The 27,908-nt window shown below is 35.4% G+C and overlaps 1 protein-coding gene across 1 annotated transcript; it reads right to left on the bottom strand.

Annotated features, from left to right (window-relative positions):
* Positions 1–5,423: 5,423 nt before the first annotated feature.
* Positions 5,424–26,798, bottom strand: LOC136037292 (uncharacterized). The gene is made up of 3 exons (XM_065719931.1): positions 26,716–26,798; positions 15,679–18,158; positions 5,424–9,252 (listed from the first exon to the last, which is right to left on the bottom strand). The coding sequence occupies exons 2-3, from the start codon at positions 15,889–15,891 to the stop codon at positions 8,884–8,886; spliced, it is 582 nt and encodes a 193-aa protein (XP_065576003.1). The 5' UTR covers positions 15,892–18,158; positions 26,716–26,798; the 3' UTR covers positions 5,424–8,883.
* Positions 26,799–27,908: the final 1,110 nt, after the last annotated feature.

Genomic DNA, 27,908 nt, shown 5'->3' with positions numbered 1-27,908 from the left:
AGTCCTTCCCTCGGTGACTGTGGGGGATTAAGTCGCCCTCAGACACATACTTATAAGAAATTTCGACTATACTAACAAAATGCTATCTTAAAATTTTGATCCGGTGACCCTGGGAAAAAAATGAGCGTGGGTGGAGACCTTTTTGCCCTTCAATTTTTTCGGTCACTTAAAAACGGCTCCAGAATTTTAATTTTCGTTGGAATGACTAACTTTCCGTCTAAGAAACTTATTTGCTTAAAGTAGTTTAAAAAACAAAACTTATAGCCTGCATCAACTGGTCTCTTTTTCTTAGAGACAAAATATAATTTCTTAAATGATAGTATTTACGCCTACTTGGAGCGTTGTTTGCATTTTTTATCTACATATTACAATGTCGAAATTAAGTTTCTATTTTGTATATTCACTGAAAAAAAAGGATAAAGCCTCCAAGTGTTCAGAAGCCTTCCTATGGATTTTTACTTTTTGTATATTAATCAAATATCGAGTATTAGAGTATTTTGAAAATATCGCTTCTATATTTTCAAGAATCTCACCTTCTTCTTATTCTTCTGGTTAAAGGTTTTTGTGATGACTGCAGAGAGTGACCTTGAAACTGATAAAGAAATTTTTAATTTAAACTAATTAAACTGCAACATATAACTAGCATACTTGATCCTTAGTACAGTACCTCCTGTCTATTTGAAGAAAAAACCGGGAGGCCAGATCAAGTCATGGCAGAACATCATGAAGAGGGACATTGAACCACTAGGCAGTTTCCAGAAGTCATAGCTTCCACTCATTTGATTGGAAATAGAGGACAGATTATTTGGCAATACCCGATCCAGCAGTTTCTTGATGGCAAGTTGGGTTGAATAGCCTGTGCTTAGTCTTGAGTAAGTAAATTTATCTTGCTTAGATAATATGACTTTTCAGGAACCAATGCAATACCCTGTGGCATTACTTCCTGTGCCACTAAGAAATTCAACATAAAGATTTTTATCATTTTAAATTGATTGACTATCTCAGAACTTTCAATTGATAGCAACTTGGTCCTCTTTAGGGCAAAATTGTAGTTTGATGCTGCAAGATAGCAGACAAGCCACTTTCCACAAAGTTATAGTCTGATGCTGCAAAATAGTAGAAAAGCCCTTTTCCAGGGCGAAGCCTTTTTGGTCACTTAAAAAGGGCAGTTGAAATTTTAATGATTCAAGTATTCTAGTGTTGCAGTTTAACCTGATCCCTGATCAATTGTAATACAATTGAGTACAAAAACGGTGCCTTTTCATTGCCTTACCCTTATAAAATTAAACAGAACCTAATATGAGGGGACTATTAGCACTTTGATTTCCCCAGAAATTTATATATGAACATCATCAAATTATTGATCGACTCTCTTATTTTATTAGTAAAATACGACCTCAGTCTATGCTAAGGCATATATATATATATATATATATATATATATATATATATATATATATATATATATATATATATATATATATATATTCGGAGGTAATTCCGAAAGATTTTCCATCAGCCTCTGCTCCAAAATATATGGGTATTTGCCTGATTCTCCCATAAAACAAGAGCTAAGAGCTCATATGACACTTGTGATGAGGCCGGAAGAGCCAAGAGCCAACAGCTCATGTGGTATGAACTCTACCAAAATTCTAAGAATCAATAGATGGATTTAAACGGAAATCAGAGGCTTAATGCAGGTCGGGATTTAAAATAAGAGCTCTGAGTCACGAGGTCCTTCTAAATATCAAAATTCATTAAGATCCGATCAGCCACTCGTAAGTAATAAGTACCTCATTTTTTCTAATTTTTCCTCTCCCTTCAGCCCCCCAAATAGTCGAATCAGGCAAAACAACTTTATCAATCAATTTGTACAGCTCCCTGACACGTCCACCAATTTTCATCGTCCTAGCACGTCCAGAAGCACCAAACTCGCCAAAGCACTGAATCCCACTTCCTAACTCCTCAAAAGAGAGCGAATCCAGTACGGTTACGTCAATCACGTATCTACGACATTTGCTTATTCTATCCACCTGGTTTCATCCCGATTTCTCCACTCTAAGCGTTTTCCAAGATTTCCGGTTTCCACCTCCAACTTCCTCTAATGTCAACAGATCTGGCCAGGATTTGAAATAAGAGCTCTGAGACATGAGTCCCTTCTATATATCAAATTTCATTAAGTTCCGGTCACCCGTTCTTAATTTAAAAATACCTCACTTTTTCCAAATTAACACCCCCCCCCCCAGCTCCTCCAAAGAGAACGGATCCGTTCCAACTATGCCAATCACGTTATTACTAGTGCTTATTCTTTCCATCAAGTTTCATCCCAATCTCTCCACTCTAAACGTTTCCCAAGATTTCCGGTTTCCAAGATTTCTTTTTTTTCCTCCAACCCCCTGTCCCCGGATCCGATTCGAACTGAAATGGAGCATCTGAAACATAAGATCCTTCTATATATCAAGTTACATAAAGATCCGATTACCCATTCGTAAGATAAAGATACCTCAATTTTCACATTTTCCAAGTATTCTGATTTCCCCCTCTAACTCCCCCCAATATCATGTGAGAGCTCTAAAGCACAAGATCCTTCTAAATCTTACAAATATCTCTTTTTTCTAATTTTTCCGAATTACTCCCCCCCCCAACTCCACCAGAGAGAGCGGAACCGGTTCGATTGTGTCACTCACGTATCTTGGACTTGTTATTATTCTTCCCACCAAGTTTCACCCCGATCCCTCCGCTCTAAGCGTCTTCCAAGATTTTAGGACCTTCCTCAACTCCCCCTAATGTCACCAAATCCGGTCGGGATTTAAAATAAGAGCTCTGAGACACGATATCCTTGTAAATATCAAATTTCATTAAGATCCGATCACCCATTCGTAAGTTAAAAATACCTCATTTTTTCTAATTTTTCTGATTCGACCGGGTAGATACTTGGTAGATATCACGTGCCAAAAAAACTGAAAACTAAACTTTTTTTTATTATTTTACACTGAAGAAGGTCAAGCGGATGTCTTTGCCGAAATATTAATACTTATACTTTTCTCAGGTGACAAGCTTTTCAGGAGAGGATTGAGTGCCGAGCTACTCGGTCTTCAATGTCTGGTGTAGTGATCTCCAACAATTCTTTATCCGATCTTCACACCTGGCGCCCAAAGATCAAAATTAGCTCCGAATCAGTCTAGTGGCTGTTGTAAAGTCTAGTGGTGAAAAATTAGTGGCAGAAGATACCTTAAGTAGCGTCTTGAGTATGTTATTATATAAAAAAAAACTTGTTTTTTAAACTGAAAGTAAGGAGCGACATTAAAACTTAAAACGAACAAAAATTAGTCCGTATATGAAATGGGTTGTCCCCTCCGCAATCCCTCACTCTTTAAGCTAAAACTTTTAATTGTTTTAAAAAGCAGAATTGTGGCAACTTTACCGCAAAGAGCGAGGGATTGCGGAGGGGACAACCCATTTCATATACCGAGTAATTTTTGTTCGTTTTAAGTTTTAATGTCGCTCCTTAATTACAGTTTAAAAAACAAGTTTTTTTTATGTAATTTCTGAACGTTTTTTAATTAATGCATGTTTGATTTTGGCTCTCCACACATAAATTATTAAAATGAAATTTGCATATTAATTCCTTTTTTGGCTAAATGGCTCTCTCTTAGTTTTGATCAGACGATTTTGAGAAATAAGGGATGGGGAAGGAGGCCTAGTTGCCATGCAATTTTTCGGTTATATAAAAAGGCAACTATAAATTTTAATTTTTAACGAATTTTTTTATTAGTAAAAAATCTACTTAACTTAAGAATTAACTTACGTAACAAACTTTTATATTCAGTAATTTTTATTATGTATATGAGGGGGTTTGTACCCTCGTTAATACCTCGTTCTTTACACTAAATCGCAAGTTTTGTCATAATTCTTTAAGAATGACCCCTGAATCAGGAAGGCCGTAGAATAAATAGTTGAAATTACTAAAAATACTATAGCATAAAGAGCGAGGTATTTATCTCCTCCTAGGTACCTCGCTCTTTATGCTTAAGTATTTTTAGAACCCCTCATATGCGTAATAATCTCTGTCCGTTTTAAGTTTCAATGCTACTCTTTACTTTCAATTGAAAAAATTTCGATGTTTATTTTTTCATTGTTTTTTTATAGTAAGTTTTGAAAATCCTGCGCCCTTTTCATTGAATTTCTGTTCCCCCATGACGTATTTCTTCAAGGAAAGATCCTCCCACATAGCCCCCTCCACTCAACCCCAGCCCCAAAACCAAAAAAAAAAATTCCCTGAAAACGACTGTACACTTCCCAATAACCATTATTATATGTAAACACTGGTCGAAGTTTGTAACTTGCAGCCCCTCCCTTAGGGACTGTGGGGGAGTAAGTCATTCCCAAAGACATAGTTATTACGGTTTTTGACTATGCGGAACAAAATGGCTATCTCAAAATTTTGATCTGTTGACTGTGGAGAAAAAATGAGCGTGGGAGGGGGCCTAGGTGCCCTCCAATTTTTTTGGTCACTTAAAAAGGGCACTAGAACTTTTCATTTCCGTTAGAATGAGCCCTCTTGCGGCATTCTAGGACCACTTGGTCGATACGATGACCCCTGGAAAAAAAAAAAAAATAAACACGCACCCGTGATTTGTCTTCTGGCTAAAAATACGAAATTCCACATTTTTGTAGATAGAAGCTTGAAAATTTCGCTATAGGGTTCTCTGATACGCCGATTCCAATGGTGTGATTTTCATTAAGTTTCTGTGACTTTTAGAGGGTGTTTTCCCCTATTTTCTAAAATAAGGCAAATTTTTTCAGGCTCGTAACTTTGGATGACAAAGACTAAATTTGATGAAACTTATATATTTAAAATCAGCATGAAAATCTGATTCTTTTGATGGATATGTTAGCATCAAAATTCCGTTTTTTAGAGTTTCGTTTACTATTGAGCCGGGTCGCTCCTTACTACAGTTCGTTACCACGAACTGTTTGACAGTCTCCACAGAAAAATGAGAAGCAGCAAATTACTATGAATATTGGTGACCTAAATGAACTCATGTATTTGAAAACCCCAGTTAAAAAGCCTGATATACAAGCAGTAGATAATAGCACTGGTTTTAGTGAAATTACAAGATACATTGATAATATTGAAGTACAACCGTTTCAGGGGGTTCATTGCAATTTGTTGATAGGGTTGAAACTGGTCTGATTCCCTCAGACAAGGATGGTCAAGCTGAAGTGGAAAAATATTGCAAGTAAGGTTGAGCATCAGACAAGAATTATGGAGTTAAATACTCCTGTTAAGTATCAATAGAATAGCCAGTGGTATCATTTCAACTGCTTATTCTGTTATTCTTTTTTCACACATATTCCATACATGCTTCTACATGTTCCATTCCATGCATACTTCTACTCAAGCATAAGTAATAAAACAGTTAAAAACAAAGTATATATTTTAATTTGACACAAATGAGTTTACAACTTAACTCCAATTCCTAGAATTGTACAAAAACAAACTACGAATAAGTGGGAAACAAACAAATTGTAAATGTATTGCGACTAGAACAAATAAAAGAACTGGCCCCCAAATTCAAAATCTGAAATCTGTCGCCCTGATTTCACAGTCGTTATTTGATGTAAAAAAAATTGAGATTATGTAGTATTAGTATTTCAAATTTTTTCAGTGTTTTCACAAAAGAGTGCGCGGAGCTAAATCTTGAGATTAATGTGAACAAGTCGAAGATGGTGCGCTTTAACCCGCTAAAAAGTGATGTTATGGAGCCAAATGCTCCATTCCCTCTAGCAAACAGTATCAAGATCCTTGGAGTTACTTTTTCCAATGACTTCAGCTTTGCCACGCATATTGAAAACGTGGTTAAAAGTGCAAACGCTAGTCTACAGACTTTAAACGGTATGCGTAGGTTCAGTGCAAACACAGAGAGTATTAAGTATGCATACATAGCGTATGTCCGCCCCATTCTGGAATATGCGTGTCCTGTTTGGGTGCCCTCAGCACTGAGAACAGTGTATCTTTGTCAGGAGCTTGAATCGGTTCAGAAGCGAGCGGTATCAATCATCTTGGGCCGCCGTGACATCCCCTACGAAAAGGCTCTGGAAGTGCTAGGACTGCCGTCACTCCAAGACCGTTACGAAACTCTGATAATGAGTTTCAGAAAGTACTTGCTTTCTAAATCTCAGCACTGTGACATTCTACCTGATCAACCTCTACCATCAAGATAAGTTAGTTCCCGTTAAAGCAAGTACAAACCGATATGGTAATTCTTTCGTCCCGATTTTCGTCAAAATGTATAATAAGAGTTAATACTTATAGTTTTATTTATATTTACAAGTGTAGCTTGATTTTGTATATGTTGTAAAAAAAAACACAAATCAGCGACAGCTGTCAAGTTTTGCTATTAAACCTGTCTACTACTACTACTACTACTTAGGCCACGATTTATTTCCTCAGCAGATTTTTGGGACCTTGTAGAGGCTGCACATAATGAATGCTAGATAATATGTAAAAATTTTTATCTGATTTAATAAGCAAATACAATATACACTTTTTAGCTTGCTTGAACTCAGGGTCAAAGATCTTCCTTTGCTCCCCCTCAACATTAGTCATGGCCTATCCCTAGAAAAGTTGAAAAATTAGCACCCTAAAAATAAACTTCTCGACTTTATCCTCTCTCCCCTCACAGGAGAAATGCTCAGAAACTTAGCCGAGGTTGTTACTTAGGACTGCAAGTGACAATTACAAAATGCTTTAATATTTGTCTTATGTAGGGCTCACACAAGGCATATGAGCCATATAACAAACAGTTTTGCAATAGTAAAGATATAGTTAAAACACAAACGGAAATAATATTGCCTCAGTAAACATCTGCGCAATTCGCTAAAATATTAATATTCATGCGAATTTAAAATAAGGCATATAGTTTAGATAATGTAATATCGTAATTTTAAGTGGAAGTCTAAGATGCTGCCCCACTACTCACATTATGTCAGCATTACACATTTTGAGCGCGCAGCTTAATTATCACTACACAACCAGGTCCAATGGACCCCTAATCTAGTCTAATTTTGGAATAGCGAATTGTGTGCACGAAATGAGCTGAATCGCTGGCAGCACTGTGGCTAGTTCTGTGGCTTTTCCTAAAAATCTGAAGTTAATATTCAGGTCCAAACTAAGTCCTAAGTCCCCAAGAGAGGTTGCTAATTAACGCTTTGTTCTTTGACCAATTCACAGACAAAAGAGATTGAAAATGCAGAAGTTTTAAGTAAACATTTATATATATATATATATATATATATATATATACCAAAGACTTCAATTTCTGATCACTCAGCTCCTCAAATTAACACGTAATGTGATATACACTCTCATTTAAACCTCCACAGATAGGGAAAGAATAAGGACCAGCCTTTGACCTTTCCTTCCCGATAAATTTGGCCCAATGGCGAACTATTAGCCTTCATTTCATTTAAAATTGTATTTCATTTTTGTTCAAACCCACCTTAAAAATAAAACGTAAATGTGCATATAGTAGTGTGTAAGTTTCAACTGGGCCAGTTCAAAGAAATTCACATGGAAATTATGTTTTACAAACCAATACTATCTGTATTGCACAATGATTCACAACAATTATGCACTTCAGCAAGCCGAAGAAAAAACGTTTCATCTACAGTGCGGAAATTTTCTTTTGTCATTGAAATCATTGGCACAGATATGTTATGATAATGATGTGGGTGGAGATACACCCCACACACTGCATCATTAAAAGCGTGGTCATTTACCCGAAGCACTAAATTTTCCAACGATTTGCACAGTTGAAGGACTTGGATTGCTTCAATTATTTCTTTTCTACTAAATCTCCAACAGTCAAGCCACAAAGAGCAAAGAGCTGAACAACTTTGCAGCACAATAGAAAAATTCATCAAATTTTCTGCACTCATTTTATCGATTCCCATTAATTTTAAACTGACAATCTGTGCCTGAAATGCAGCAACAAACTCAGCTAAATTAACTTCTTGATAGGTTGAACGATTGATATGAAAATTGACCCAAGAGACTTCAAGTGCTATTATAGATTTTGAATGTATAGACTCTGAAAGATGAATCAGGTCATCATAAGTTAGTTCACATTCGCTAAAATTCAAATATAGCAGGCATGATTCCAGGTTAGAAATCTAACTGTTTAAGTAGCCACGTAGTTTGTTACTTGACAAATCTAACAGCTGCAAACACGGAAGACTAGCGATCCATCTGCCAAACAGATCACAGCCTTAAGATTATGAAATTTCTGAAGTTTCAATTCATCAAGTATATTTATCATGGTTGAAAGGTTTTGGGTTTGTATAATAACACTCTCAAGTACATTTGCTGAGAGGCATTTTGAGAGACTTGCCCTCTCCCTATGCGCTACCCCGTGACTCTTGAAAACAATGTCACGTCCAGGATAGTATTTCACCCCAATAGGTATGTAGGTATCTTCTGTTACCCTAAACGACGGAGTTTGGTAAACAATGTCAGATCCAATAAATATATCATTAAAGGATTCGTCCAATTTTAAATGACATAGATTTAGTTGCAACTTACTTGCAGAGTCACTGCAAAGTATAGCATTGAGGTTCATATACTCTTCGGAAATCCAAATACCCAACTCCGATCTTTTTAACGAAAGATCCAGCGATATCTGGTAAATCAAATCACTATCTTCAGCGCGTATATCCGATATCCTTTTTAAAAATGAAAAAATATCCACAATATTCAACACAACACCTCTTATATCCAAAATGTTAACTAGAATACTTTCTTTTTCTAAAATAAGATTGATGAAAGAAGAAAGCAAATTTGTGGCAAAATTAATTGAGCTAAAGCACTGTAGCCTATGGTCACGAAAAACAGAGGTAAGAGAAATGCTTTTTGAAAGGCCAGATCTTCAGTAGATTTTTGACTGAATGATTTTTGACAAGAACATTTTGCATTAATTTCTCATAGAATTCCACTAGCAAATCTAAAGAAGATATATGTTCTAAAAGAGATTCTAGAGAAGATATGTCCTCTGATTCCATTAAAACTCTCAGTGATAAACTTTCAAGGCTTGGGATTCTAAATTTGGAATGAAATTCACAGGTTAAACAGTTCTTGTTCCAGGAAAGAGGATATGATGTCTGAAGACTCCCATATTGTGACAAAGCCTCAAGGCGAAATCTTGCGTCTGCATTTTGTGGTCTGCTTTTATTCATCATATGGGCTTGATTCTAAAATAGAACAAAATTATTAAAAATGAATATGACGAACTGCCGACCCACTTTGAGGAATATTTACAAGGGCTTCAGGCTTAATTTGTCATACAGAGCAAAACAAGCAAAAAAGGCATTTTACCATGGAAAAAACATCATGGAGTACATTAAAATGAACAGTATATAAATACAGTACTTCTAACTAGTTATATATCATTACAGAGTTACACAACATCTAGTGGATGGGGGAGTTCACTGTATTATCTTTTGGGGAGGGGGAGGTCAAATAGGTTAAAACCTCAAATAGTGCATTGATAGTCCTAATTTTTTCTGCCTTCTTAGGAGAGATCAATATGAGAACCATTATTCTTCAGCCTATCTTTATGTACAGGAGTGTATTTTTATAGTACAAACAAAAGTATACTCAGCAGTAGTAACACCTCCTCTCAGATTACACAAATATTTATAAGATAGTGTGTAGATAGTAATTACATTCCTATGCATAATAACACCAGAAGGTGGGTGAGACAGGCCCTGGAAACCTCTTTGCTTTCAAAGAGCATCCCCTCCTTTCTAAAAAGCCTATTTATTTGGAATCTGAAAGCTTTCTCTGCATTTCAATCCCTCTCTAATCACTCAGAAAACAAAAATCATGGGTTCTACCATTGTCGGGGTTGTAACAAATCTCTAAATCTAACAATGTACATGTTGAACTTAAAAATTGCAGCTCCATTACAAAGTGGAACTTCAAAATTGCAGCTCCATTACAAAGTGGAACTTTAAAACTGCATTTCCATTACAAAGTGGAACTTCAAAATTGCAGCTCCATTACAAAGTGGAACTTTAAAACTGCATTTCCATTACAAAGTGGAACTTTAAAATTGCAGTTATATTACAAAGTGGAACAATATAGTATAAGTGATACAGCCTTCCATTCCTATTACTCTTCCATCACACTTTACACTCAAGACACTGATTACCATGTGGAAAACACAACAGGCTGAACATCAATACAAAAAGTATATGTTTTCTTGAGTATCTTGAGCCTCATTTCATTGGAGGGGGGGGGGGGGGTTCTTTGTAAATTTTATCGAATCGCTACCTGATTTATGCCAAATTTTCTGCATAATCATGAATCTTGTTAAATGGTGTTGCACTGTTTAGGCCTGCATACCATGCTACTTTAGTTTAGCTTGTTTGTGTGTCAGATATACTTATATTAAAGTGACAATAATTTTAAACACTTATGCAGTGACTTTGTTACTACAAACATATTATCTAAAAATGGCAGCAAAAAAACCTGACGTTAGCCTAGAAAGCATTCTGAAAAGTAAGCGTTTAAATTCTGACCACTAGCGCCATCTATTACTGAAATTCTCATTGCAAACCAACTAGAAACCTTACGAAGATGTCACTACTGTTCAGCTTAAGCCAAAAACAAAATGACACAGAAAGCGCACAGGTTGAAGAGTCCAAGAGCAAAGAGAGTACCATGTACTTTATAGCGGTAAATCAAAGTATTCCAGTAATCAGTATAGTTCACAATGACAGGGGAACGAGAAAGTCAAAGCTGCCCTCAAGGAACAAAATTAGGGGCTCTTTTATTTCTTGCTGTTATCAACCCCATCCTTGCAGAATTTAAAGAGCGTTTCAAGTTTGTTGACGACTTGTCTACACTTCTCAAATATATAGTCGAAAATGCAGTAGGAAAGCAGCAACTTGACCTGACTTTCTTCACAGAATTCATCAACCAGTGCAAGTCAAACAGTCTACAAGTGAATGAACAGAAATGAAAAGTTTTACAACTTAATCCACTCAAGTGAGATATCAAAATCCCAGATGTTCCGTTTTCAATTTTCCTCTACAACCATCCTAGGCGTAACATATATTTCTGCGGATTTTACAAAATTTCTGCCAAAATTTTCACATTTGGCAAAATTTTTAACAGAAGCCAAAAATTTGAGGGGCGGTGTGCACCCCCCTCAGGACGCCCCTACTTACTGCTGATATTTTGGCAAACAAGATATTAAAAATGCACTCGGTATTGTTTCTAATATATCACAAATGGAACTCAAGTCTTGTTTATGGTTTGAGATGGACTCCCCCCCTCCCTGAGCCAGCTAGTCCTGAACCAGCCAGCCTGTCAGCTGGCAAGCAGACTGACCCCTGCCATACGTTTCTGCAGCGCTGCACGCCACAGCAATATATTTTTTATTTATACAGCAACATATAGCAATATATATGCAAGGTGATAATTTTTAACTGTGTAGTAATTTTTGTACTAATTTTTTCAACACACTTGTCATGTGTTGCTGTTTTTTTTTGTTTTTTTTTTAACTTTGAATTATAATTGCTGATCACTTAAACAAAAACCACAGTAGATTTTTTAGAGAACAGAAGTAAAGAGGTATAGTAGATTAAAAGAGGTATACAATATTTTGGTTTTCTTTTTTAAGGCTATTGAATTGTTGTAATCCCCTTTTCAAAATGGAAAATCATCATTTATAATAATTGCAAATTTTGCATTAAAAAAAGGTTTCCTTTTTTAAGGTTTTTGAGTTAATGTAATCCCTTATTAAAATTTATACACATATTTTTGCAATTACCAGATTTTTACTCTTTCCAAAATGTCTTTTCAGTATTTTCAATAATATTTGATTATTGAAGCTAGTCTAATTTCTAACAATGATATGTACTAAGCTTGAAACTTCTGATTTCTTATTCAAGGTTTTTGAATTGTTGTAGTCCCTTGTCAAAATAGGGAAACATCATATGTATCAAATGCAAATTTTCAGTTTTTGGACCTTCCTACTGACATTATATAAGCGGTTACGTTCAAAGCTGCAAGTTTAATCACATAGCGAATTGATTTGATTTTATCAAACAAAAAAACAAAGTTTAAAATTTTCAGGTATTTTTCTAGTTTGAATTAAAACATTAAAATTATTGCTAAGGTACCATAGATATTTTTGCAGCTTACATAATAACTTTTGCTATTCTGAACTGAACTTATATTTTGAGCTTTTTTCATGTCTCAAAAAGACATTGCTCATACTTATAAGAAAAGAAATTTGGTGAAGATATTTTTCTAACAATGATTTCTACTAAGCTTAAAACTTTTTTTTTCTTTTTTGGCTTATTGTAATCCCTTGTTAAAATATATACCAATATTTTTGTGATTATCAGTTTTTGTTCTTTATGCAATTAAATGTCTTCATACTGTATCTATTATAAGATATTTGATTATTACAGCAAGTCCAATTTCTCACAGCAACTTCTACTAAGCTTCAAGCTTTTGGTTTATTTTTTATTTTCATTTTAGCACATCCTTGCAAGCTCTTCTTTTGTTGTGCTATTATATAAAATGATTATTTACAATAAAATTGTTCTACTACTACTATTACAGTTGGAAAGGACAAGCTTTAATCAAACATATATATATACATGCAGCTCTACGACATGGATAGACTATTGACATAGAATAGAATTTTTTTACTTGAAAGAATTTTGACCAAACTTACGAGTACACCACAGACTGAAATCTGAAAAACCCAAAAGTGTATTTTTATTATACTACTTTCCAGAATTTGGGAAGAGAAGGGTCTTTTGTAACAACTTTAAAGGAATATATTTAATTAATAAGTTAATTCCAAAAGAATAACTGCTCATATTGTTAGAATGTTTGGTGGACCAAGCTCATTTTGAACATTTACCTAAAAGTAAGCACATTCTTCCTTCACCAAGACTAGGCATGAAGGTGATCCTTCACCAAGACTAAGGATGAAGTAGGGGATCACACTGACTAGTTAGTGAGATTCCCAAATTCTTCAAAATACATGACATCTATATATCAGTATTAAAAAATGTATATCCCCAAAACACCAAATCCTACATGTGCAAATTTTTTTTCGGTCCTTCCTCTTAAGGGGGCAGGGTTTGTAACAGCATTTCTTTCATTTTACAGTTTAAAATAAAATAGTAAAGTTGTAGGGGAAGAGGGTAAAAAGAAAAGAAATACTACTCACATCAATTAAAAGTGGACAAGTCCAAAACAAGAGTTGTTAGGAGGTAATTTGTCACAAATTTGTAAGTCAAAACATTAAACTTTCGGTTGGTTGTAAGTCTTGGTAGTATCTATACATGGATCTTTTATTTATTCAACTGGAGCAGCTAGTTGTGTTGCGAGAGCAACACTTTGGTTTTGTCCCGTTTTTTTTTTGTTTTTTTTTTCTATGCCGTCGATCTCAGCTTATTCCTGGAAACTGGTAAGGGTCTAACCTGTGCGGTTTTTACGGAAAGTGTGGACCTCAGGCCGGATTGATGAATATGACATTACATTTTGGAAAGCTCCGTAGAACTCTTGCCTGGGGCCAAAAAGGATGGTTTTTGCTTGTCCTCGAGCCAGAGCCTATGGTGTGCGAAGTGAAGTGGAGTTATATAGCCTATGTCAGAGAGGAGTATCTGAAGTTGTGCAGCCAAGCTTTCGTTTCATCAAACCATGTTTCTGCTTTCGAGTGGAAAGCTCCGTTCTAGCAGGCAAGCAGGCAGGCACCAGTTTCAAATTGAAGATGGACTAAAATCTATAAGTGTTAAATATATGCGGTAGTTCCCCGGCCCCACAGCCAATATACCTTCTTTGAGTGATAAATAGAAAAATTTACAGAAACAAAAAAGTGCGATTTTCCCACGGGTCCGAAAGTGCTGCCATCTATTGTTTCTAGCCATTTCTGTTCGTGATTTCAGCTGACTTTATCATTCTTTTTTTTTCTACTTGGGATTGCAATAGAGAAATGGTATCAGATATACCTCTCAAACTTTAAAAGTTCTCTCATTGCTAAAAAAATTAGAGCTTATCCTTTGCTCCTTTCTAAGTGGTGGTGTTAGAAAGTTGGCCTCCGGCAAAAAAGTCAACTTTTGAACTAAGACAGATAGAATTTTTTTTTCAATGACAATCGATAGACCTTGATGAGCTGATCAAAGTATATGTCATCCATTTTTTGTTACAAAAATTCCTTCATGACATACACCAGTTTGAAAGTTTCAAGGGGTTGACAACTTCAGTGGTAAGGTACACACTTGAACCAAAAATAGGCCGATACCAATTGTGAGATATGTAGGGGACTTCCAAGCAACAGTCGATTATTAGCTTATAATCATCTTTGGCAATGAGGGGTTTGCAAGTTTTGCTGATTGGTGTACCTATTATCTGTTTCTGGTGTAATTGATGGTAAGAACAACTTGGTTCCCGATTGTAAGACATGTAGGGAAGTTGTAAGTAATAATCGGCAGTTAGGCTACAATGACTTCAGCGACAAGGGGTTTGGAACTTTTGCTAGTTGGTGTACCCATTATTTGTTTCCGGTGAACTTGGATGTATATCCCGGGAGAGGGACTTGTAAGTAAGAATCGGTTGCTAGAGGAGGCTCACGAGGGGCTACAAATTTGTGCAAATTGGTACACATCTATGGAATCAGGGACCCATAAATTTCCTGTAATGACTCGCCATCCAATAATAAGCGATCCTGGATGGCGAGTCATTACAGGAAATTTATGGGTCCCTGATGGCATTTTGATCCTGAAAAGTTACAGATAGCTTTATAATACCAACTAGATTACATAAGATAATGTTCCAAGTTTCCATCCGTCACGATGTCTACGATTGAAAAGGATAAAGTTCAACCGGCTGCAAAGTGACATTTAGGGGCCTAGTAAGTAATAATCGGCTGTTAGTGTGGACCTCTGGCCGGATTGATGAATATGACATTATATTTTGGAAAGCTCCGTACGACTCTTGCCTGGGGCCAAAAAGGATGGTTTTTGCTTGTCCTCGAGCCAGAGCCTATGGTGTGCAAAGGATAAAGTTCAACTGGCTGCAAAGTCAATTTACTCCCTTCTTCCAATATTTTTTTTTTTTTTCACCCTGAGGAATAGCTTTTGATCATCTGATTACTGATTGTGTTATTCTTTGTCTCTCACGGAAGAGGGACTTGTAAGCAAGAATGGGTTGCTAGAGGAGGTTCATGAGGGGCTACAAATTTGTGCAAATTGGTGCACATCTATGGTATTTGATCCTGCAGCCAACTGGCTGCAAACTCAATTTAGTCCCTTTTTCCGATATTCTTTTGCTGTTGTTTTTTCAACGCTGAAGAATTTGATCATGTGATTACTGATTGTTTTCTTCTTTGAATATGCCGTTTTGAAAGCTTTGATAGTTTTGACAACTTCAGCATTTAACCGATAGCGAAGAAACAAAACCAAAGTGTTGCTCTCGCAGCACTTTAATCGGCAAAGCCGGACAAAGGTTGCCGCAACACTTCACGTTGCCCAGGCAACGTAGGTCTAGTTTATTTTGTAACATGAATAGCTAGTTAGTTCAAGTTACATTTGGTTTTTAGTTCAAAGCAAAAGTGAAACACAAAGTAACAGATAAATTTCAAAACAAACCTCATCAAAAGCTAAAGTGTTTCCTTTTGGCTGGAAAGCTTCAGCAAGTTCAAGAGCCTCTGATAACTTAGTCCTTCTCTCCTTTGCACTATCATCAGTGTTATTGATACCAAGCATAGCTTCAAGGTCAACATCTTTGCTTTCAATTTCCGTTTCTGGAGTTTCATTTATCAGTCCCTCCACTAGTTTAGATTCACTATCTGAATTACTCATTTCTGGTTCACTTTCATCAGCACTCGTAAGAGCACTGATGGCTGTCTTTTGATACTCTTCACTATTAATATCACTGTATTTCTTAAGGAAATCTTCTACGAGAAGGAGTTGTTCAGCTTCTAACTCTTTAATTTCATCTTTTGATCAACCACTGGTTCATTTTCTTCTTGTTCATCTAAAGTGGCCTCATCATCATCAGAGATTTCATCTGCTTCAAAGTCACTACCACTATCAACTAGTGTTTGACTTTTATGATCAAGATATCCAGGTGGTAATGAATGTAACAGATCTTCAAGGGGTATTTCAGATTCTTTTTTTAAGTAGTCCATTTCCTCAGCTACACTTGAAAATTTCACATATTTTTCTTCTTTATCAATAGTCTCTTCATCGTCAGTGGAGCCTTATTTGGGCTCAAATTCTATGTCAGATTCTCTTTTGGAAGATAAAGGTGTTTCTGGAACTTTACCTGGCATTCTTTCAGCCAATTGAGAAGAAAGTTCTTCTGTTTTCTGTACAATCAAGTTCAACTGCTGATTTAACATTTTCTTTTGCTTTTCTTCAAGCAACAGATTCTGCTTGTATTCTGAGACTTTCTCAACGTTTTTCCAAAACTGTCTTCTCTCTCTTGCAACAAATGAGGCTATTTTTTTCAGCTTAGTTTATTGCTCTTTCCCAGCTTTTAATGCAGCCTGTTCTTTCTCCTGAAAATTTTGAATCATTCTTGCACATTTTCTGGCTGCAGCTAACTTCCATTTCCTTTCTTGGACAAAATCAGCTGCAAGCCAATGAACTCCTTTAAGTAAATAACCTCAATGTGTTTTTAATCTCTGGGACTCAGCTACCTCAGGTAAGCGTTTCTTACTCCATAGCCCTTCTCTTTGAAGCTCAACAATTCTTTGGACAATAACAGCTTCATGTCTAGCCCTTTCTGCAAGCGGCTCAGGTGTAAGAACAGATGGCCTACCAGGACCAGAATGTCCTGGAGTCTTTAAAGAGACTTTTAACGATGCAGGTATCACTACTTGCTCAATCTGAAGAGCTTTGGGCTTTTGAAGTGCTGGCAGAGATTGTTTGTCAAGGTATGACTGGAGGTTTTTGTTAGGTTCTTTAGACCATTCAGAAAAATATAGCTAGTCATCTTCATTTTCCAAAAAAAACTCAGAATGTGACTTAATGTATAGTTCATGGAGGGCCCTGAGCTCAATTGACAATGAACATATCTCTTCTTTAGATTTGCCAGTGGAATTCTATGAGAAATTAATGCAAAATCTTCTTGTCAAAAATGATTCAGTCAAAAACCTACTGAAGATCTGGCCTTCAAAAAGCCTTTCTCTTTCCACTGTTTTTTGTGACCATAGGCTACAATGCTTTAGCTCAATTAATTTTGCCACAAATTTGCTTTCTTCTTTCATCAATCTTATTTTAGAAAAAGAAAGTATTCTAGTTAACATTTTGGATATAAGAGGTGTTGTGTTGAATATTGTGGATATTTTTTCATCTTAAAAAAAAAATATCGGATATACGCGCTGAAGATAGTGATTTGATTTACCAGATATTGCAGGATCTTTCGTTAAAAAGATCGGAGTTGGGTATTTTGATTTCCGAAGAGTATATGAACCTCAATGCTATACTTTGCAGTGACTCTGCAAGTAAGTTGCAACTAAATCTATGTCATTTAAAATTGGACGAATCCTTTAATGATATATTTACTGGATCTGACATTGTTTACCAAACTCCGTCGTTTAGGGTAACAGAAGATACCTACATACCTATTGGGGTGAAATACTATACTGGACGTGACATTGTTTTCAACAGTCATGGGGTAGCGCATAGGGAGAGGGCAAGTCTCTCAAAATGCCTCTCAGCAAATGTACTTGAGTGTTATTATACAAACCCAAAACCTTTCAACCATGACAAATATACTTGATGAATTGAAACTTCAGAAATTTCATACATTCAAAAATCTATAATAGGACTTGAAGTCTCTTGGGTCAATTTTCGTATCATTCGTTCAACCTATCAAGAAGTCAATTTAGCTCTAAAAAAGATTCTAGAGAAGATGTGTCCTCTAATTCAATTACAACTCTCAGTGATAGACTTTCAAGGCTTGGGATTTTAAATTTGGAATAAAATTCACAGGTTACACAGTTCTTGTTCCAGGAAAGAGGATATAATGTCTGAATACTCCCATAGTGTGACTGAGCCTCAAGACGAAATCTCGTGTCTGAATTTCATGGTCTGCTTTTATTCATCATATGGGCTTGCTTCTAAAAAAGAACAACATTATTAACAATGATTATGACGAGCTGCCAAGCCACTATGAGGAATATTTATGAGTGGTTCAGGCTTAATTTGTCAACCTTACTGAGCAAAACAAGCAAAAACAGGCATTTTAGCATGAAAAAAAACATCATAGAGTACATTAAAATGAACAGTATATACACAAGTATATAAATACAGTACTTCTAACTAGTTATATATCATTACAGAGTTACACCACATCTAGTGGATGGGGGAGTTCAGCGTGTTATCTTTAGGGGGGGGGGGGGTCAAATACGGTAAAATCTCAAATAGTGCATTTAAAATTCCAAATTTTGTCTGACTTCTTTGGAGAGATCAATGTGAGGACCACTATTGTTTAGCCTATCTTTATGTACAGGAGTGTATTTCTATAGTACAAACATAAGTATGTTCAGCAGTAGCAATACCTCCTCTCAGATTACACAAATATTTATAAGGTAGTGTGTAGATAGTGACTACATTCCTATGCATGCCAACACAAGAAGGTGGGTGAGATAGCCCCTGGAAACCTCTTTGCATTCAAAGAGTCTCCCCTCCTTTCTAAAAAGCCTATTTATTAGGAATCTGAAAATTTTCTCTGCATTTCAATCCCTGCGCCTAATCACTCAGAAAACAAAAATCATAGGTTCTACCATTGTCAGGGTTGTAACAAATCTCTAAAACCTAACAATACACAGGTTGAACTTCAAAATTGCAGCACCATTACAAAGTGTTTAAAATTACAGCTCCATTACTAAGTAGAACTTTAAAATAGCAGCTCCATTATAAAGTGGAACTTTAAAATTGTAGCTCCATTACAAACTGGAACTTTAAAATTGCTTCTCCATTACGAAGTGGAGCTTTAAAATTGCAGCTCCATTACAAAGTGAAACTCTAAAATTGCAGCTCCATAACAAAGTGGAACTTATAAAATTGCAGCTCCATTACAATGCAGAACTTTAAAATTGCAGCTCCATAACAAAGTGGAACTTTAATACAGCACAATTTTAACCAAAATAAAAAAGGGAAATAAAATGAATGAAATTTCATTTTATTAAAATGTAAAAGGAACAGGCTTAAAAGAAAAACAAACTATAGTATAAGTCAGGGCTTCTTAAACTTTTGTAATTCCCAACTCCATTTATGACTGTGAGTTTCTTAACGACCCCAACAAATATAAAAGAAAAAGAAATTAATATTTTTTGATGATATATTTATAAGGTAACAATATACATATGCATATGAAAATACATAAATTTAGAATTCGTTTTGAAACATATAAAAATCTAAAATTGAAATTTGCACAAAATGTTTTTTGCAGTTTCAAAAACAAAAGTAAATTCTGACCGTCTTCCAATTCTCTCGAATATATCCAAGCAGTTGCGTGGTAAATATTAAATTAAAGTTTACATTAAAAATTTAATGAGATGGATGTGCCTGTTTTGTATTGCTTAACAATACAAATGTTGGTGTAATGTTTAAACTGCTGGATGTAAGACCTCTTCAACATTTTTTTTCGCTGAACGATATTGGGATTTAATGTGTGTTAAAGCTGAGAAAGTAACTTTACTTAAATATGCAGTGTTGAATGGCAGAAGTACATTTAACGCAATATTGGCGATTGTGGGAAATTTAGTTCTAGTTCCGATCCAGAATTCAGTCAAGGTTTTTTTTTTTTTTTATTGTAGTTTTAAGTTTGAGTCACACGAAAGCTCAGCAAATTCCTCTTGAGCTTTAATTGGATGATGATCAATCTCACTTAAGCCAATCCAAAATGGCTTTTGAATCCAAACTATTTTTGTAAATCAATATTTAATATAAAATATGTCCAGAACTGTATTTCTAGCGCTTTTAAGTAATCTACAATAGCTTTTGCAATAAAAGTTTTACAATGAATTTTCTCAATTACAAAATTGTCGACTCTGGATAACATTTCGAATGAATTTTTTTCGACCCTACTTTTCCAAATGCTGATCTTTTTAATAAAACTTTAAATTTTATCGTTTGAAGTAAATATATCGCGATTTTTTTCCTTGAAGAGACAAGTTAAGATCATTTAACTTCGCAAAAATATCTGAAAAATAACACAGCTTGGATAGCCGCAAGTCATTTTGAAAAAAGCAGCAAATTCACACTTTCGTTCAGTTAAAACTATTTCGATCTCGTCCTTTAATAACAATAATCTATTAAACTTTGACCTCTTGACAACCATCTTACTTCTGCATGTAATATCAAAGTTGTGTAGCTGGAATATGTGTCCTTACAGAGATTTCAAAATAAGCGACTGTTAAGGGCATGGCTCTTAATAAAATTTATGACCTTAACAACATCCTGAAACACACCGTTCATTTCTGGTGCTATTAATCAATTAAGAAGCACCCATAGGATTTTTATATGCCAGGACTGTAAGATCCCGTCGGTCGCAAAAGGGTTAAACTGACTAATTTGGAATAACATGCACTTTGTTCACAATCATACAATGGCTAAGTAAAAATAACACAAAATGTTCATATAGTTTCTTCAAAATAACACTTAGAAATTTGTTGATAATATTTATCAGGATTATTTCAGTTTTAAGAGATTGACAAAAATAAATCTACATTTTTTTTTATAAATTTCTATAACATCTTCTGATTCATAGTAAATTTATCCAAGATATTATAATGATTGGAACAGAAATGCTGGTATAAACAGTCTTTCCAAACCAGAAGATTTTATGATGTATTTATCTACGATGATTGTTATTTTTCTTTATAACAATAATTTTACAAGTTAAAAAACATTTTTTGTTAAATTCTATTTTTATCACTCACGACCCCATAATTTTGCTACGCGACCCCAAATGGGGCCGCGACCCATAGTTTAAGAAGCCCTGGTATAAGTGATACATCCTTCCATTCCTATCACTCTTCCATTGCACTTTACACTCAAGACACTGACTACCATGTGAAAAACATAACCGGCTGAAAATAAATGTGTAATTATTTTCAAACCATACCTGTTATATAATATTTCATTATTTTCCGTTAATATGGCTCTTTTGATTTTTTTATTTTAGGACTGGTCCTTTGCAGTTTACTGAGAAGAAAATAAAATTTCAACATTTTTTCTATCATTATAATGCTGAAAAATTAAAATCACCAAGGCTTCTAGGAATCAAAATATTTCTATTTTAAAGATTTAATCTAGTTTGGTCAGACTCCCAACTAAATTTTTCCCTAATTTTTTTTTTAAACATTTCTTCAATTTTGATCCTTGAGGGCAGCCAATTCTTTGACTTTTTCGTTCCCCTGTCATTGTGAACTATACTGATTACTGGAATACAGTGATCACTGTTATAAAGTACACGGTACTCTCTGCGCTCTTGGACCCTTCAACCTCTGCACTTTCCGTGCCATTTCTTATTCGTTTTTGGCTTAAGCTGAACAGTAGTGACATCTTCGTAAGGTTTGTAATGAGAATTTCAGAAATAGATAGCATGAACAGTCAGAATGTCAGGTTCTTCTGCTGCCATTTTTAGACATACTTGTAGTAACAAAGTCACTGCATAAGTATTTGAAATTATTGTCGCTTGAATATAAGTATATCTCACAAACAAACAAGCTAAACTAAAGTAGCATGGTATGCAGGCCTCAACAGTGCAACACCATCTACACTATTTAACAAGATTCCTGATTTCTGCAGAAAATTCAGCATAAATCAGGTAGCAATTTGGTAAAATTTATGAAGATAACCCCCCCCCTCCATGAAATGAAGCTCGGGATGCTCCTTCCAGGAAGAAGATGAAAATCAGATTAATAGTATATATTACTTGAACAAAAATGTGTATTTCATCATATAATTACAGTTTTGACATTAACTTTTTTCAATGTCACTTTTTTCATCAAAACTTTTCCTCTTGATTGACAAGTTTCCTTCTTATGTTGCACAATTTTTTATATCATTAAAACAACATTTTATCCCAATTCAGTTTAATCCAACAAAACTGAATGGGTAACCTTAAATTGCAGCTTGGGGCAATCTAAGGATTTCTCCTTGAAGAGCTCCTGAGTTGACAGTTTGAGTTGAATTCATGATTCCTTCAGTGACCAAGTGCACTGTGCAGATCCAAAGCTTCCCAGTTGAGTTTACACTCTCTGGAAGATCACTCAGTATACAGACTTCATTTAAAGATGTCCACAAATTTGGCAGTAACAGTCAATTTTTTCAGAGAGTTTATTCCAAGTGTTGATAATTCTTGAAGAAAAGAATTGAGCACAGACTCTGGATAGGGTAGGCAGCTTAACAAGTTTCAACTGATGACCTCTAGTTCTTGTGTTGGGACCAACAGAGGAAAATAATGAGGCATCACCTCAATTTCTCCTGTAACAGTACAGACTTACCATTCTTCTGAATGAAACATTATAAAAGAAAAAGAACTTTGTGAGTGATTTCACTCCCAAAGACACTTCAATTTATTCTCCCCCCCCCCTAATCTTATGGTCAAAAAAGTACCCAAATTACATATCCTCTCTGAATACAGCTGTTGCCTGTTTGCTGATTCTTCCTGTCACTCTTACTTGTCTGCCATTATGTCAATTTGAACACAAGAGTCACATAAAAACCACTGAACTTGATTCTTTTATTTGTATTTTAGCCTATAAAGTTTATTTCAGAAATTGGGAGCTGTGTACTGTTACCAAACTAAACTTCATTGAATTTAAACAGCAGAAACTTAAGCAAAATCAGGTGATTTGAGTATTGCACTTCCCACAGTTTCTATCAACCTTAAAAATTTTCAAGGCAATAATTATTTGGGCTGTCAATGGTGTTGTTCTGAAAGAATTCCTGAGAAAATCTTTGGCAAAATAAGACATATCTAGTAATTTTTACTTTTGCACATACATGCAGCATTGCCATATAATGCCGCGAAAAAGCATAGGAAATAGCCCAAAAACCTCAGCCCCTGAAAAAAGCTCTAATAAGTTTGCAGTGGATGGGTGTGCTTTACATGAAAGGTCAAATGGAGTACAATGTGAAAAATGTAGTTCCTGGCTTTGTTATGGGTGCCTCTTGATGTCTGATTCAGAGTACAACAAAATCAACAAAATGAACCAAAGACTTGGAAGTGTCTGGGTCTGTCCCTTGTTCAAAACCAGCAGTAGCAAACACACCATCTCAGATGTTATAACAATCACATTACAAGAAAACAGAAATTAAATACTGAGTATGTTTGACTTATTTGAACAGGATATGAGCGCTTCTCTGGACTCTGTCAAAGCCAAAATCAATGATCTTGAAGAAAGTATAAAAACAAAAGCTTCAGCTGACACAAACTACTACTATTAATAGTAGTATATAGTAGCACCAAGCCACCTGAGGCCAACACAATTATACACTGCTCCTAAGCCCAATCTATTCAAAGCCTCCCTCTTTAAACCCTCCCAGAAAGTTCCCATTTCCTTTAAATCTTTATTTATGACATCCTCCCACTCCAGCCAAGGATGACCTGCTTTCCATTTAGCCCCAGATGGTTGACCAAAAAGGAAAATCTGTCATCTTTCATCCACAGAGCATGGCCTAGCTATCTCAACCTTTATTTCATTATAGCCCTACTGTACATTATCAAACCTACTGTTTGAAATATGGTCAGTCAGCCGGGTACCCAGAACAATCCATAGGCAATTTCTCTGGAAAACATCTAGTAAATTTTCATCCTCTTTTTAGAGTACCCATGCTTCTGTGCCATATTTGACCATTGTCATCATTGTAGCTTCCATTAATTCTAATCTTGGTTTGCAGACTTATCTTTCTATTCTTCCAAACTTTTTTCAACTGTGAAAAAACACCCTGAGCCTCAGCTAATCTACTTTTAACATCTTCACTCCTCCCATCATCTTTACTAATAATACTACCAAGGTAAGTGATGCTACCCACCTGATCAATATTTTTGTTACACAATGTCACCTTTTCATCTTCAGTTATTCCTATCCTTAGTGACTTAGTCTTCTTAACATTAAGTTTCAAACCTATTTTAGCACCCCAAACTAAAAAAAAATGTATAAAAATTCATACATTTTGCTCACACTTTCATCAAGTATGCTTAAATCATCAGCATAATCTAAGTCCAGAAAAGTTTTTCCTCCCCATTTGATTCCATGGTCTCCAATTGCCTTTCCTGTGATCCTTAAGACAACAACACAAAGTAGAATCCAAAGGGGTTTTGGCACCATGTCTCAGCAGCTAATGCCTCTAGACATGATATCCCAGACCTCATGAAAGAGGATGAAACAAAGGCCTATGAGGCTAAAGAAAAAGCAAATTTGCTCAAGTCAACCCTCCACCCACTTTACCAGAGTCACCAATCCAAGAACTATGCAAACAAAGCTGCTGGACCAGAAAATCTACAACCCAAACTATTAAAAGAAGTAGCTGGACAAATTGCTGAGCCAGTAGCAGTGACATTTGGGACATCATAGTGGAGTTTCAAAGGGCACAATCCTGGGGCCCATGTTGTTAAGCATATATATTAATAACTGTAAAACTCATCTAAAAAACCCATTGATGCTAAATGTTGATGATTGCAAGCTCTTAGGACAGGCCCAAATTAGCCCCAATCACTCAACAATGCAAGCAGATTTAGATGAACTATCTAGATTGTCATCTGAGAAGGGGGTTTGCATTTCAATGTGTCAAAACACAAAGTCTTGTATCTTGAACAAAACAACCCTAGATGACCTTATCATTTTACAGAAGACCTACTTGAAGGTATAAGTGACAAGAAGGACCTAAGGGTTATTGTTAATGATAAACTCAATTTCCATAGCCACACATGAGCTAAAGTTGCCAGAGCAAACCAAGCCCCAGGGCTTATAAAACAAACATATACCACCAGGAAGCTGTGTGTGGTCAAAAAGCTATACAAAGCACAACAAGAATTTGGAATGACCCTAGCATCTCCCTGTTATAAAATGAACCTTAAAGCACTCAGGTGTCCAAAAGCAAGCAACAAAGCTCATACCAGCTTTGCAAGACAAACTGTAGGAGAAACCCCTTGTGTCTTTCAAGCTCCTTATCTTTGTCTATCAAAAGAAGAGAGGAGATGCAATTGCTACTTAAAACTGCTAAGGAACAACCTCTCAAGGCAAGTTTTCTCCTTATCCCTTGCAAGTACAACAAGAGGTTAGACAAAGAAGCTGCAAGTCCCCCATTACCATCAAGATGAGCACAAGCACTTCTTCTCTATATGCACTGTCCATCACTGGAACAGCCACTCCAAAGCCACCATCCAGTCCCAAACCATAGATACATTCAAGAAAGGAATCAATCAGGAATGGGTAAGTGCAGAGTGTAGGCTAACTTAGGATACCAAACCATAGGCATGTTACACCAACAGCAAGATGTTCCACAGGAGGCTCATCACCACATTATTGTGCTGGACATGTTATTAATTCTAGTATAGACTTTTTAATATAGTTACCTTTAAATATACTTTATACATTCAAGTGCAAAATATATCTGCTCAAATGAAGCACAGGAATATTGTTTTGGGCCTCATACCCTCACTCATTCACAACTCACAAAGTTTTAAGAATCTGTAAAATGATTAGTTAAATTTTTCAATTAGTGCACAATTGGTGCTTTTGGGAAGTTGAAAAACAATTTTTACTTAAAACATTTATTTATTAATACACCAAATGGTAAGCAACAATGCTTGTCACTATAGACACAAAACAAGAAATAAGCTAATTAGCAGTATTTATAAATGTTGGAAAAAGAAAGAAAAAAAAGCAACCCATATCCAAAACTATTGTAAAATTCTAGTTAATTGACTTGTTGCTATCCCAGAAAGGGTTTAGGTTAGGAAAATGAAACTTTCAGGGATGGGTTTATAGGCTAAAGTATGTCCCTGGAAGGTATTTTGAAGTACCCATCTCCAGTCCTTCTCCCTTCTAGAGGCCCCTGAAATTTGACTACATGACAGGTCTACCTATTGAAATTTTGACAAAACAATATTTTACCTTAATTTTCAATTACTAGGCCTAGTTGCTTTTTCTCTGCCTTTAGGTCTGAAAATGCAATTCCTATTATTTGAGTAGAATTTTGAAACATATCAATATTTTTTTCAAAATTTAGGAAATGTACTTGCATATCTTTAAAACCTTATAAAATGGGATTGAGCAAAATTATGAAGCTGAAAACAATTTTGCTGTACTTCAATTATGCAGAAGATCTATTTTTGCAAGTTTTCACTTTTATAGCGCAGATTTATAAAGGTCATCAAGGGTCAATTGCCTCTAGAGGAAGGAGTGGAGGTAGATACTTCAAAATACCTTCCCAAGACATACTTTAGCCCGTAGACCCATCCCTGAAAGTTTCATTTTACGAAACTAACCTCTTTCCATGATAGCAAGAAGTCAATTAACTAGAATTTTACCGAAACTATTACCGCAAACAAAAGTTCATTCATTTCCATCGTCCTAACAATCACGTATAATACTCTCTAAGAGTAGTATAATCTGATAATCACATCGATTCCCCAGCTAATTAATATTAGACGATTACCTTCGTTGTAATGTTTCAGTAATACTACAAAATTACATAAATATAATTTTAATCGCTATTTTTCTTGGGAAGGATGATGATAATGCACCATTTGTAAAAAATACTGAATAGATGTCGTTTACATCGCACCGACAGGGAAAAGCAAAGTGGCGGCCAAAAGGTGGAGTCTAAAGCTCAAACTTTTGGAATCTTGAATAGTCCCAATGCTGTTGAGTCTTAAGACTTAATTCCAAGGCCAAGCGTAGCGTCTGAGTGCTATATTAAATTTCTAGCTTATTTTTGCAAAAGAAAATGCATATTTCTCATCAAGAAGGCGAAGAGCAAAAATATTTGACCCATAAGGGAGGGGCTTCCGCCGCTTTTAATCCTTGATTTTACCCCTTAAGAATCAACCTAGTTGTTTTAGATAGTGATTAAGAATAAAAATAAAGATTATTTATTTATTATAAAGAGTGGATTTCATTGCTGAGGGATTAATAAACCCGTTAGTATATAAAATAATATGCAATTGTTTCAAGTTAATATGCCCCCACCCCTGATATTTATTTGAGTGAGTATTTATGTTTGGTTTCTTTTTTATTTTGAAACGTTGAAAAAATCAGGGAAAATTGAGGACCATTATTTTGAAACAAGTAGAAATACAATCGAAGGGTTTCCTTCAGTTAGGTTTCCTACAGATCTATATAAAACAACGCTGTGATAAAACCCTCAATTTAAAGGTTTACGGAAACCTAACTGTTAATTCTATAGTCTTAATATTATTTACTAATTAATTCAGGCAGAAGCAATAAACACTGAAACAAATGAGGTCGGCACTTGACCTGTTCATCACACGTGTGATATAAAATGTGAGATGTTCAATCAATAGAGCACTAGCATTTTGGAAATTATGCGCTGTTATGTCGTCCAGACGGAGGTTTAACAACGTTAATGACCCGACTCATGTACGCTGCGTCATTTTTCAGACAATAAATATGCTACATTTGCGCAATAGTGGGTCTAGCCTTTCTTTTATTTTCGTCCTGCACAATTGTTTGGTATGTTGTTCTTTTTTTCTTTTAGTTTAATGAATTAGAAACAATTCAAGAGGCATTATGTTACGGTTCACATGAAAGCGAAAAAAGTAAAAGAGTTATTTTGGGCATTTTGTTGGCTATGGTTTTTCGACTTCGGCTATCTCGAATGTTATGGTT

The sequence above is a fragment of the Artemia franciscana genome, chromosome 16 (genome assembly GCF_032884065.1).
Source record: "Artemia franciscana chromosome 16, ASM3288406v1, whole genome shotgun sequence".
Classification (NCBI taxonomy): Eukaryota; Metazoa; Arthropoda; class Branchiopoda; order Anostraca; family Artemiidae; genus Artemia; species Artemia franciscana.
The sequence above is the reverse complement of the archived record's forward strand: the minus strand, read 5'-3'. Positions and strand labels throughout refer to the sequence as shown.